The 12,832-nt window shown below is 32.5% G+C and overlaps 1 protein-coding gene across 1 annotated transcript in view; it reads left to right on the top strand.

Moving 5' to 3' along the window:
• Nucleotides 1-9,180, top strand: part of tun (N-terminal glutamine amidase tungus) — a 32,246-nt gene extending 23,066 nt beyond the window's left edge. Inside the window, exon 6 of the mRNA XM_070643197.1 lies at nucleotides 6,314-9,180. Coding sequence (XP_070499298.1) covers nucleotides 6,314-6,456 — 143 coding nt within the window. The 3' untranslated portion in view covers nucleotides 6,457-9,180. The remainder of the gene's footprint in view (nucleotides 1-6,313) is intronic.
• Nucleotides 9,181-12,832: the final 3,652 nt, after the last annotated feature.

The raw sequence follows: 12,832 nt of genomic DNA, 5'->3' as shown, positions 1-12,832 counted from the left end.
AAATATTTGGGAACCCCAAATAGTTGGAAAAAAAATTTTGGGTATTTGGGTATTTGTAGACATCTCTACACAGAACAGAGTGTGAGAGAAAAAGTTCTTTTTTGGGTGCTTAATTAATTAAATTTATTCAAACCAAGAGCTTAACTTTGTTTTTGCCATTGCCTTTTCATCTCTTTGTGTAATCTCGTCTGTATGCAATGTGGAAAAAAATTGTGTAGAAAAAGCTTCGTTCAAGTTTTTTACCTCTGGTAGCAAACCACAAAGAGTTAAAGTTTCTTAAATGCCATGACACTATCATTATCATCATCATTATTTCAGTATATATTATTGTAATAAACTTTGCATACCCGCATAATTGTTTTTTTGTGGCATTACACAAATAAATATTAATTATTTTTTTTTGGCTTTTTTCTTGTTGTACTTCTGCAGAACAAAGTGGAAGCAAAAAACGATTTAAATTATTTCTTTTTTTGTGTGTTAAAAACATGAAAAAGATGTGAAAATGAGAGAGCATGGGAGATAAAATAAATTCATTCGTCTAAATATCACAGAGGGAATTAAAATTTAGAAAGGAGCAAAAGTTATTCGGATGAGGGTGAACAAATGATGAATTTTATTTTTGGTGGTAATTATTACGGAATGTTGATTGCTATGAACCGGGCGTGTAGCTTGGGTACGGAATTTCAGATCTTAAATTCTTCATTCTAAGACAATATTCCAGAGCTGGATGTTAACTCATGGAGTCAAATCGAATTTTACATACAAAATTAGACACTTCCACACATTAGATTCGATGTTTAGAGCTCAAATCACTCGTTCACAGATTAATTCGTCCTTTTTTTTTTCAAAAAAGTCTTACGAATGACCTCAAAACCATCATCTCTAGTCACCCCCATAAAGCTCATAAAAACGAAAGCCAAAACGATTCAAACGGAAAAAAGTTCAGTTTTAATTACATCGCTGCGAGATTTTTTCAGCTAAAACAAAATATGAAGAAGAGAATTACAAAAAGTAAAATGGAAAAAAGGAGTTAATGAACGAATGATATCCCAGGAGTAAATAAAGATTACAGAGCAACTCATACATTCACCATCATGTCATTTTCGGACAATCGTCCTTGGTTAAATTGCATTCCTTAAGCTAACACCATAGCTACTGAGATGGAAAAAAAGGCATATTGTAATGAATACAGAAATGATGATGACGAGAGGGAGCATAATAATGTTTAACATACCCCCACGTTAAGTAATTCAGCATGTTTTTTGGGGAGGATTGAGTTAGTATCGGCGGTTTGGGTGGATTGAAGAAATTGTGGATGTTATCTTGCCTTTTTTGGTTGGGACGCATTGAAATTAGGTCGGCTGCCAAGTGAACAGTAAGGGATGCTCTGGCATCGCCTTTCTAGTGGATCCAGTGACTCTCTAGTAGATCCAGTGGCTCTAGTGGATCCAGTGGCTCTAGTTGGTTATTCTGAGGGTCTGGCTGTAAAAACCCATTTGATATCCATTTTCATGCCTGTTCTGTGAATGCAATCTCAAGAAGTCACAAATAATTTGATAAATCAATTGATATTGCTTAAATTGATTCTGCAGACCACTGCAAACAAATCTTCAAAAACGAATCAAGCCACAAATAACAAGAAATGCGTTTCAAGCTGCTTTCAAACCACAAAAACTGAGAAAAATTCCAAAAATTCTTTCTTATTTTCCTTCATTTCGTTACGGATCATTCACGCGATACTCATCAACATTTGACGGCTCATTCTAAATTGTGTGGTAAGGCGTAAGACCTCTTTCCTCCTTGGTCACAATCAAATTTATGGTTTTTTATGAATCTCGAGCTTTTCTTCATTAATCCAATTATCCCTGTATATTCAGCACTGCGATTAATTACGTTTATGAATTTTAGTCAGTAAAAAGGCATTAAAAAAATCCCTTAAAATTCTCTCTGTTACATTCATACTTTATACTATTTGGATAGACTCTGCATGAAACGTCGCAATATTGCTTTAGGTCAAGGACATAAATGAGTAGAATTTTCGTTCATGCATAAAGTAGATTTCTTTACTTACAAAAGTCTAATCTACACGATATTGCTACTATTTCAATATTTATTAAACTTGAAGGATGAAAGAAGCGAGAAAAAGGAAGCAAATTGAATGGAAAGAACTTGCGTTGGATAGAAGATGCCCCGAAGTAATTCCTGATAATGATCTTTTAAACTATTCAATCCTTATTTATATATTCATGTGTTCATTCTAATGGTAATACACACACTGAATGTGCGCTTTGTTAGCTATTTAATGGGTTGTAGCTAGATGATGTTGTTTATTATTTATTCCACACAACAAGGCAGTTAAATAAACATTGATGATTATGGTGTTGTACTCAAAGTTGAATTCAAGTCTGTTTTGGTCAGGGGTGTAGTCAGGAATGTTTTAAGGGGGCGAAGTGGGGTGGGGATTGCGGGAATTGAATTCTGAAAGCAGCCTAATATCTGAACTTAATACACCGCTGGCGACCGACCTATGTGCGTAAGATATGTAAAAAGCCTAGTCAAACCGCCTCGTCCGAACGGTAACAACCTCACAATCAGTCTAGGGATGGTAAGGCTTTCAATCTTAAAACTTTATCATAGCAGCTTTTGCCCTTATTCGTGGCACGTTATAGGCAAAACCAACTTAGCTATTACTAATGCTTAGGCATCGCCTAGGGCAGGAGGGCAACCTGTGTGCCGTCAAATTTTTTTGAAAATACCATTAACCGTATGCCGTGTGCGATTTCGGTCAAGACTTACCACTAAAGTGTGCCGCGAAAAACAAAAGGTTGTCCCACCACTGGCCTAGGGAAGAAGGAGGCGGTTAGGATTATTCTCACGAAAAACCCTAGCAAATTGAAGAATTTCTGGGTGGGTAAATGGGGTTTGACCCCCTCAACCCTCCTAAATACACCTCTGATTCCTTCAAGAGTGAAGCTTTTATGATGCAAATATCTATAAATCACAAAAGACAGTACACTTTTTTTGAGTCATTTGATGTGACACAAAACTAAAATTTATGTGAAAACAATAAAGGAACAAGATCTCTCAAGAGAATAAAAGTCAAGAAGCTTTTACAATGCTACTGTAGATAATAAATAAAATACCTGAATAAATAAATAATTTTTTGATCCTCTTTAAAGTCGAAGTGGAACGGAACGGAAAAGAGCAAAAAGTGTATTTTATCCACCAATTACCAAAAAAAAAGCGGTAAAGACTTCAAACAGAGCAAGCAAAATATATAAAATTTAAAAGGAATTAATTTTTTTTTGAGATAGGTAAAAAGCACCTCTTGCTCATTTCTCTTCATCTTCTTTCCTTTCATGGTGGAAAACATAAAATGAAGCAAGTATCGAATATCGTTAGTAAATAAAGTAAAATAACGACTTTTTGTTTTCTTGGAATGTTTGGATAGCTTTAACATTGTTGCTTGTTGCTACATTGATATCAAATGAGTGGAAATCGATTCTGTTAAAAAATTTGAGAATTTTCAAAGAATTTTTGTTATTATTGCGATGTTTTTAAAACTTTTAAGCCCCCAATTCAGATCAATCTTGCTTTGAAGTTATATCCAAATAACACAAGTCGATTAATCGATTCAAAATCTGTTGGATTTGTTTTGTGATTCAATAAAACGATCAGTGCTGTGTAAAAATCACTGGATATGAAAAAAAGTGCTTTAAATATATTTAAATAAGAACGCGGCACTTCTTTAACAACTCCTGGTAGCTCAGTAGTACGAGCATGCGTACTGGTAATCTAGACAAGACGTTGGTTCGAGTCCCGATCTGGCAATGTTGTTGGGAAATGTACCTTTTTCTCTATAACCTTAAAAGCAGTAAGGTTTGGAACAAAATCTGGTACTAGGCCAGCGTAACTTAGACTTAGTGCTAGCTCTGGTTTAAATCCAGTACCTGATCATCGTGACTCACACTTTGTACAGGCTTCGGTTTAACTCCAGTATCCGACCAGCTTGACTTAGACTTGGTGTCAGCTTTAGTTTAAATCCGGTACTAAAATTTGGAATTAGGCTTACTTGACGCTGGCATAGTGCCGGATTGAAACTAATTCTGGTAGCCAACTTCTAATAGATTAGTGCGAATAGCATGGGTTTGATTCCAACACGGTCAAGTCCTTTGCTTCCTTATATTAGAATACCAAATCAATCACATAAATCTCCTGTAAATAGGCAACATGTAACAAATTTATTATTTTCTACAACAATCCTTCCTATACTGATTTCCAAAATGTAAAGAACCTCCCTATACTTAAGCCCAAAATGACAAGTCCCTCCCTGTTCTCTCAAAACATCAAGATACATGAAAGGATGAAAAATTGTGATAAGGTGAGGAATTGAATTTTAAAAGCCTTAGATTGCTATTTCATGCTGTAACATCGTCAACAATGATGATAAACTTAAAACGGTTTTTCTTACAAAATAAACAAAAAATTAGATTTGGTTGCCGTTTTCACGTTCAATTTGCGACCTTCTCACTTTTTTTCCCGTCTTGCTTGTTTATTCACACTGTAATGTAAAATTTTCGTTTTGCCTGTCTCGAGTATCGTAATCTCCATATTATTATTCTTTTGATAAATCTATGAATATTGCTGTACACTTCAGACGGTTCTTTAATGTCATACTTTGGGACACACAAAAAAATGTACATAAATGCTGTTTATCTTACACTTTCCATCCCCCATATCAACTTGGGCTCTAACGCCATCTTTCTCACTTATTACATGCTTTATATTTTTTGAGGATTTTAACACTCATTGTGCTGCTTTTTTGTGCTTTTGGGAATAGTCAGTAAGTTGTGGAAAGCTCAATGGAGGTGGAATTGAATTATTGAAGCTTCTGTCCTAATGGACTTGCTTATGTTCTTGCTAAATTGATTTAAACCCGTATTTTCCATGTACGGCATTTGTAAACACACCCTTAAGTGCTTCAAATAAAAAATCTGCGCCTCCACAATGCTTTTGGATAGAAGATGATGATGAGACATGGCGTAAAATTGTATTGTATCAAGAATGAAGGCAAGGAGGGATGAGATGAGCCATTAATCGTACAAATTCCCAAACGGCACATCCCCCTCCTTTGCATTATTGCTACTTTATGATTTGTTTTATTTTAAAACACTGTTGAGCATTGAAGCTATCAAAAAAACTTTCATTTTCTTTATCTGTTTTATGTGCTATCAACATCATTCATTTTTTTAATACATTGCACATCAAATTAGAATGAAAAATGTAAGAGAATCATGAAAATTGACTTATGTCTTGGACGATTTCGTTTGATTTGAAGATATAGAGTTCTGTCATCAGCACACTGTGCCTCTGAGGGAGAGATTAAGGAAGTTTTTAATGAGTTTTTCAAGTATTGCTCGAGTTGTTTGTGAAATTTTTTTTAAGGTTGATTCCTTTGTGATTGATTTTTTTTATAAGCTGTGCTGGATTTGATAGATTGGCTTTGAGTTGTTAGGCTTTTGTAGATCTTGAAAATTTTCATCGTGTGCTTGTGATTTTTACTTGATTGGAAGTGATTTGAGGTTGTTTTGTTATTTTTACCTGGAAATAATTTTGTATGCACTGGATTTTGATTTTTTGGAGTTTTTGGCTGTCTTCAAAGACAAAATTGGAGATTAAACATGAATAAGATGTTGACATCGATCAATTAAGTAGCAATGATGCTATTTTAATGATTTTAAACACTTACTTTCACAATATTTCATTTTTTTTTCACATTTTGCAACTGAGATGACAAAATTTGCTACCGAGAGGATGAAATTGGGCAGAACTTTTTAGTACAAAAGTGGTAGATCAAAATTCAAAAATCTGAAAGCGGTTAAATTTTTAAAGGAACAATTTCAAAGTTTTTCATTGAAATCAAAGGAAATTCGGTTTGTTGGACTTTAAATCGATTGTTTATTGTTTGTTCTTGTTGATATCCTCTAAGTTGAATGAAATAAAAGCTTCAAATTCACAAAAAATCAACCCTGTCGCCAAACAATCAATCTAAAAGAGTAGTGCTATTAGGATAAAAAAAGACAGATAGAAATAGATGCTCATTATGCATTAATGTTGATGATATGATAAGGATGGGCATTTATATTTTTTGTCAGGCATATTCTTTTTTTGTTTATCGTCATTTTATTTTTATGATAACAATTTGACCCGATAAAAATAAAACAACAACAAATTTTTTTGGTGTCACACACAAAATCCAACCCATTATTTATTATATTTATTTGTATTTATCCTCTCTTGTTTGTCATTTTAGCGAATCCACATCGTTTAGATGATTTCATATGCATGAAGCCTGGCAAGAATCCCGATCTTGGTAAAGTTTATGATTTGCTGCATTTCGTTCAGGCATTCTTTCGAACAAATATCGACAACAACAATACGAAAACACAAAATTAAAAGCTCCAACTGGATGATTCGGAGTGGAGTGGAATAGAAGAAGTAAAAAGCACTTAGAAGAACATCAAAAATACTAACAACAACAACAACAGCAAAATAACAATAATAAAGAATTTTTCCATCATCATTCAATTCATCCTCCTGTGTTACGTTCTACTTCCTCCTTATTATTTATTACAAATCTATAAAATATCTACTTTTTTTCTACAATTTTTCTCAATCAAACTCTTTTTTTTTTGCTGAAAATAAGTTCAATTTTATTTATTATTTCCCTTCCTCTTTTCCTTCCTTCATTTTCATCTCAACGATATCCAATACCGGATATTATTGATGATAATGAAATAACAATATTTTGTGTTTGGATATAGAAACCAGAAACAAGAACCAAATGATATAAAATATACAAGGAAAGATTATTAAAAAAATAATATATTTTTTGAAACATAAAGTGAATCAGTTCAGTACACCACAGGATAGTTTGTCAATGGGTGACTACTGCATATGACTTAGAAGATTAGCTGCAGATTTTTCTTGATTCAATTTTGTGTTGGTTTGGGTTACATTTGGAGATGTTGATGTTTTCAATCAGAGAATGTGTAGAGTTGGTGGACTTCATGTCAAATTCAAATCGACTTCGAGTTCTAATATTTTTAAAAGCTCAAGTATTTAAGTACTAGATTCATCATTGATATAATTGGAAAGAGATACTTTTGAGAAAGACTTTAGTAATTTGAGCATTATAAAGGTAGTTTAGAGCAAGTTTATAGCAAGCTGTAAGCTTTCAAGTTACGTTATGATATCCGTGAGACACAACAGAATTGCTAAAGCATTGTTGCGTCACTATATTGAAGATGCAACTTTAAAGTGACATGACCGCTCACTGATGGCACATCCGAACCGCACTACGTATTTGCAAGGGCACAGTCTCGTCGGTAGAGCTCGAAAAAGTGTCTCGTCATATTAACGTTACAGCGCGAAGTTACCCTGTCGATAACGCGACTGCCGATTTAGTGAAAAATGTGATTCGCCGTATTGTTCCACTCGGGACAGTATCCTGAGCAGCAAAAATAGTTACTATGACACGGTTACATCGTCATATGATTGCTCGAGTAAGACTTTGGCGAAGTGATTCAACTTAGATCTTTTAATCATAAATTGAGAGAATTTTAGTTCGAATCCTCCCAAAAACTGTCTATTAAATCAGTTTAAATACACAATGAATAGACATCAATTGTGTTCCGTGATCTAGTTAAAATGGCACTTATAGCAGTCTGAATTTCATATTTTTATCTGCTAGCCAATTTCCAATTATAAGTGCTTTTAGTGTCTGTATTTACCTTCATTTATACATTGATCAATCATAACAGGCTTACATGAACAAGCGTACAACGAGTTAGAAATCATAATTCAAGTATGACTGAATAACTTCATATTCTCTTTTATTGGAAACACAACTCTCTATCCCAAAACCTTAAAACTGAATCAAGAAGATCTCAAGATAAACTTAAAGCTGAAATAACTAGGTCAACCATTAAGATATTCTCATCCCAAATAAGAAAAACAAACAAAAATTATAGTAAGTGGGTATAGTAGCATGTGGTTTTGATCCAAGTTGATATAGATTCAAAAAAGATGAAGAACAACCAAAAAAAACAAGTTTAAGAATTAAGAAAGTAAAAAAAAAGTGATAAACCAATTCCTTTAAAATAAATAAATATGAAAGCACAAAAAAAGAGGAAAAAAAAATCTTTTTTTTAAAAAAAAATTATTATTAAGCTCTCATGAAAATGCTTTTTTGCGATGCTGCTGTGGCAAGTGTATGTGTTGAAAAAGTGAGCATAAAAATGCTAAACAAAAAATTATTCTTTTTATCATCATGGCATGCAGAAAAATTGAGAGAAGAGAGTAAAGCCATTAATTCTGCCATCGCGTTCTTTAAAATATTCCCTGCTATAGCCATTTGTCTGCTCAACCTCATATCATAAAAGCAGCATTTTATAACAGTCAAATGAAATTAAGGCAGTGTTGTCCAAACTTTTTTGAGGTACGATACAACTTGGTTGTTAAGCTCGACCCAGGTCTTGATAGAATCCGCACACGGCATACGGTCGAAGGCACAGTGTAGTGTGACGCACTTGCTTACTTACATACTTAGCTGGCCCAACAGATCAGCTATGATCCATGGCGTCTTTCAGTTGGCACCTAATACTGGCTACCCTTTACCAATAGCCAATACCAAGTGCTACACAGTCTCTATCAACAACCTACTTCCAGGCAGAGTTGCAAAACAGACACGAGTCGCAGGCAAAAACCGTAACAATTTCTTGATAATTTGTATGTTTTTTTTTTTGTCACAGATGCCTGTTTTGCAACTCTGCTTCCTCGAACTGCGTCACACAGTTTGGACAACACTGCTCTATTGAAAAAGGGATAGAGAGACAGAACATTAATTGTGATAATGATTTATTGCTAGTTTATTGATCCTAATGTCTCGTCTTTTACTTCAGATGAAATTTATTATTGACAAACAACGCTAAGCTTACCGCTATAGGTTCCAATGTATCGTAATTTTCATTATTTTGACATGACGAGATTACATTACATATTGATGAATGAACGAAGAAATGCAGGTTGTTCAACACACAGATGACAAATTCTTGAAAGATAAAAATTATCATTTGGATTGATTAACGGTATACAAGTTGTACTTTTCTGTGATGAGGATGTGGCTCTGTCACTTTAATCGAAGTTCTGAGCTTTCAGACATTTGTGAAAGTTGTGGTTCATCTGGTTGAAGAATTAGACACTATGGCAAGTAAGCAAGTGACCCGACTCTTAAATACAGTCTATCAGTTCCTTTTCGAGCTTGATAACAGAATTATAAAGTAATTTTGTCGTCTGACAGGTTTTGGTACTAAAACTAGTGCCTTGAGTCACTAGTGTATGAGACGCAGAATCTAAATGTCTGGATATCTAGGTTGAGTATGGACATTTAAATTAGCGACGCTTCAGTTATTAGAACTTCATGCACCTTAAAATCGAGCATAATAAGTGAACAACCTTTTAGTTGTCTTAGCAAAGCATGTCTATTGTCATAAAACTAGTTGTGGATATCATGTGTGTTGAAAAGAAAGTTCAAGTGTACCACAAACTATTTTCAAGGGTCAAAGTGTGCCGCAGTACGAAAAAGGTTAGCCACAACTGTCATAGACTGTTCTAAGTTAGACTTCATAATAACCAGATGAACAATAAGACAAAAATCATGAAAAGAGCAAAGGTTTTCATTGAAATTCTGTCTTGTATTTCTGCTGTCTTGGTATGCTGGACAAAAAATTGTTTGCTTCCCAATGTAATTCAAGAACTTTCTAAACCAACAAGGTTCACAAACAAATTCTAAAGAACAGTCTAGATTCCACTCATAATATTTAGACAGCGGATCCCTATCCCATCATTATCTAAGGTGGAATGACTAGATAAAAGCCCTTAAAAAGTCAAAGCGATCACAGTTTGTTAGATTAGAACGTTCTAGTTGATCAATAGAATGTTTGTAATAGCAAAGCACTCATAAAGCTATGGTTGGGAGCACATAAGCATCACAGCATCGTTAGTACAATAAATATGTTAGTGCTTCTTGAAAATTATACAACATTGGAACCTCTACGTAAAGATGGCAAGTTCTGGAATATTTTTTGTTAGACCTTACAGCAACACATAAAGATTAATTATAAGCTATTGGCGCAATATATCAATTTTTGAGCTATTTTATGAGAGCGATACGTATTTAATATTTAAAATTGAATGAAAAATACACGCAAATTTAAAGTTGTATACCTTAAAATAAATAAAAAAAAAATGTTTTTCAAAAAAGATAGCATAACTAAATAAATTAAAGAGCACCAGGAGATGATTAAATAAAATTACACAGTATAATAAGAATTATAATTAAATTTATAAAATATATCAACATCAGAAGCAAAAAAAAAAGACATCATTGTAGATTTTTTACATAAATTAAATTGTATTAAACAAAAAAAAAATGATGAAGTATATATTATTACTACATGAATGAATGATGATGATCATGATGATAATTTTATTAATTATAATATAATAGTTTTCTTTCTCCTTCCTATAGGATTTTTTGTCTTATGTGCATGTATAAATAGATGATGATATTAAACACAATTTAATTAAGCGTGATTTCTCTTCCATAATCATCTTTTAAGGCTGACTTCTTTTTCTTCCTTTTTATCTTACTCAAATCTCCCTGTTGTTAGACAATTATATTCTATGACGCTTTTATTGTGAAAATTAAGACTCGTCGTCATGTTATTAACACTTATATCTTCTAAAGTCTTTATTGCGTCAATTTGTTGTTCATTCTTTGTTTCAATTTTTATCCTAGATGCTCTCGATGAATGCATTTGAGTTGAATTTAGGTATTGATTGATTTAATGATCGAGATTTGAATATATTTACTTTGATAGTTGAAACCCTTTTATTTATTTTCATAGTTGAAACCCTTTTTTCATTCAAAAGTTTAGTTTACATTTAAACTTCGAAGAATAAACATTACTAGAGTATTTATGCTCGATTAAGAAAGTTTTATTGTTGTTATACAATAATTTCAAGAACACTTTAACTATTGACTAATCTACATAAGTAAATCATATTTTAAACGCACAAAAGTAACTAAAATTTGAATTTTTGTTAATTTTATTGTCATTGGATCTTAAAATTACTAAAATTTAGCTATTTTTGGATGAAATTATCAATATTATGACAGCAATTAACTTAAAAGTTTTAGTTTTAGTTCCAAAAGTAACTAAAATTTGAATAATTTTTGAATTCGATCAAAAAATTACTAAAAATTACGAATTCAAGCATAAAATCTGCTCTGGATCTTAGAATTACTAAAATTTAGGCATTTTAGCACTAAATGATCTATAATATAACAACAATAAACCAAATATTGATCCATAAATTCAAGATAAACAAAATTTTCAAATTAAATTGTTTGTAAACAAATATTTTTTTTAAATTTCAAATACTTTTCAACAATCAACTTTAAATTCCCAATTCCTCGCAATTTCAACGTTACAAGCTTCATCGAGAGCATCAAAAATTCCATCCTCAAAACTCTTTGTGTGAATTAAATTGAATATCACAAAAAAAGCTACCTTCTTGCGAACTCGTAAAATATTAAATAAGGAGAAAAAAAAATTGGATATGAAAAAAAAGTTTCTTTGTTAATGAAAATGCGTGCTTTTTTATATAAACGATATTCACATACCTAACATACATATTATTGATATAAGACAAATTAAACATTTTGAATTATTAACGAGAATTTCTCATTCATGTTTAAAAACATTTTTTTTTTTTATTTTTCAAATGATCACTGAGATGATAAATTATAAAAGAAAAATTTAATAAGTGAAATTTTTATCGATATTGTATTTTATTTGTTCAATTTTTGATGTTATACATTTCAATATGCTATTTATCCATTGTTAAGTGACTAAAACCAATAAACTGAATTACTCTATTTCTAAATAATGCATGATACAAAAATTTATGCCATCAATAAATTTTCATCTATGAATGATAATAAGTCTTTTACGAATTATTAATATCAGTGCATTTTCGAGAGTGGTTTTTTTGTTAGTAAATTACTAATGGAATTTTTGATCACAAATTTGAAGTTATTGTTCATGAGAGGTCATGAATATGATTTGATGATGACTTGACCTATTGGGCATTGATTTTTATTTTGTGGTATGAAAGTTAAATTTCTGATCAATTGTTGAGAACTTTCTCCGAGGAGCACGTTAGACTTTCTAGCCTTATGGTACTGTGCTGATTAGGGGCGTACCTAGTTAGGAAGGAGGGGTTAGAGTTAGATTTTGATTTTTATGTATGGATCGTACAAGTTTAGGTGAATTTGGGATTTTTCTACGAAAAACCCGAAAATTGAAGAGTTTTTTTTTCGAAAAAGGGGAAACCACCCTAACCCCTTGATCATGACTCTAGTACATACAATATTGAAATGAAAACCATGCAGCTGAACCTTACTAGACGTTCTCTAGAATAAAGTTGATAGGACTCTGAGAGGATGGATTCCAATAGTCCAAAAAGGATCCTTTATTCGAGTCCAAACTTAAGATTAGAGTCCAATCAACTCTACTCTAGAGTTGACCTCTAGTTTAATGTCTTACATTATTTTAGTATTAAATAATTATTCGCTAACTGACCCAAACTGCACAATGGGACCCGTTAAGGCACCGCTTCATTGCCGTATTAATGGCAAGACACAAAGTTATGTCGATCCATTTTGCAGCGAAAATCAGGTCTGCTGCATTCTCGATCGACACAC

This window comes from Chironomus tepperi, unplaced genomic scaffold (genome assembly GCF_022539635.2).
Source record: "Chironomus tepperi strain 1889 unplaced genomic scaffold, CSIRO-AGI_Ctep_v1 contig_309, whole genome shotgun sequence".
Lineage (NCBI taxonomy): Eukaryota > Metazoa > Arthropoda > Insecta > Diptera > Chironomidae > Chironomus > Chironomus tepperi.
This window is presented reverse-complemented; position numbering and strand designations above follow the sequence as displayed.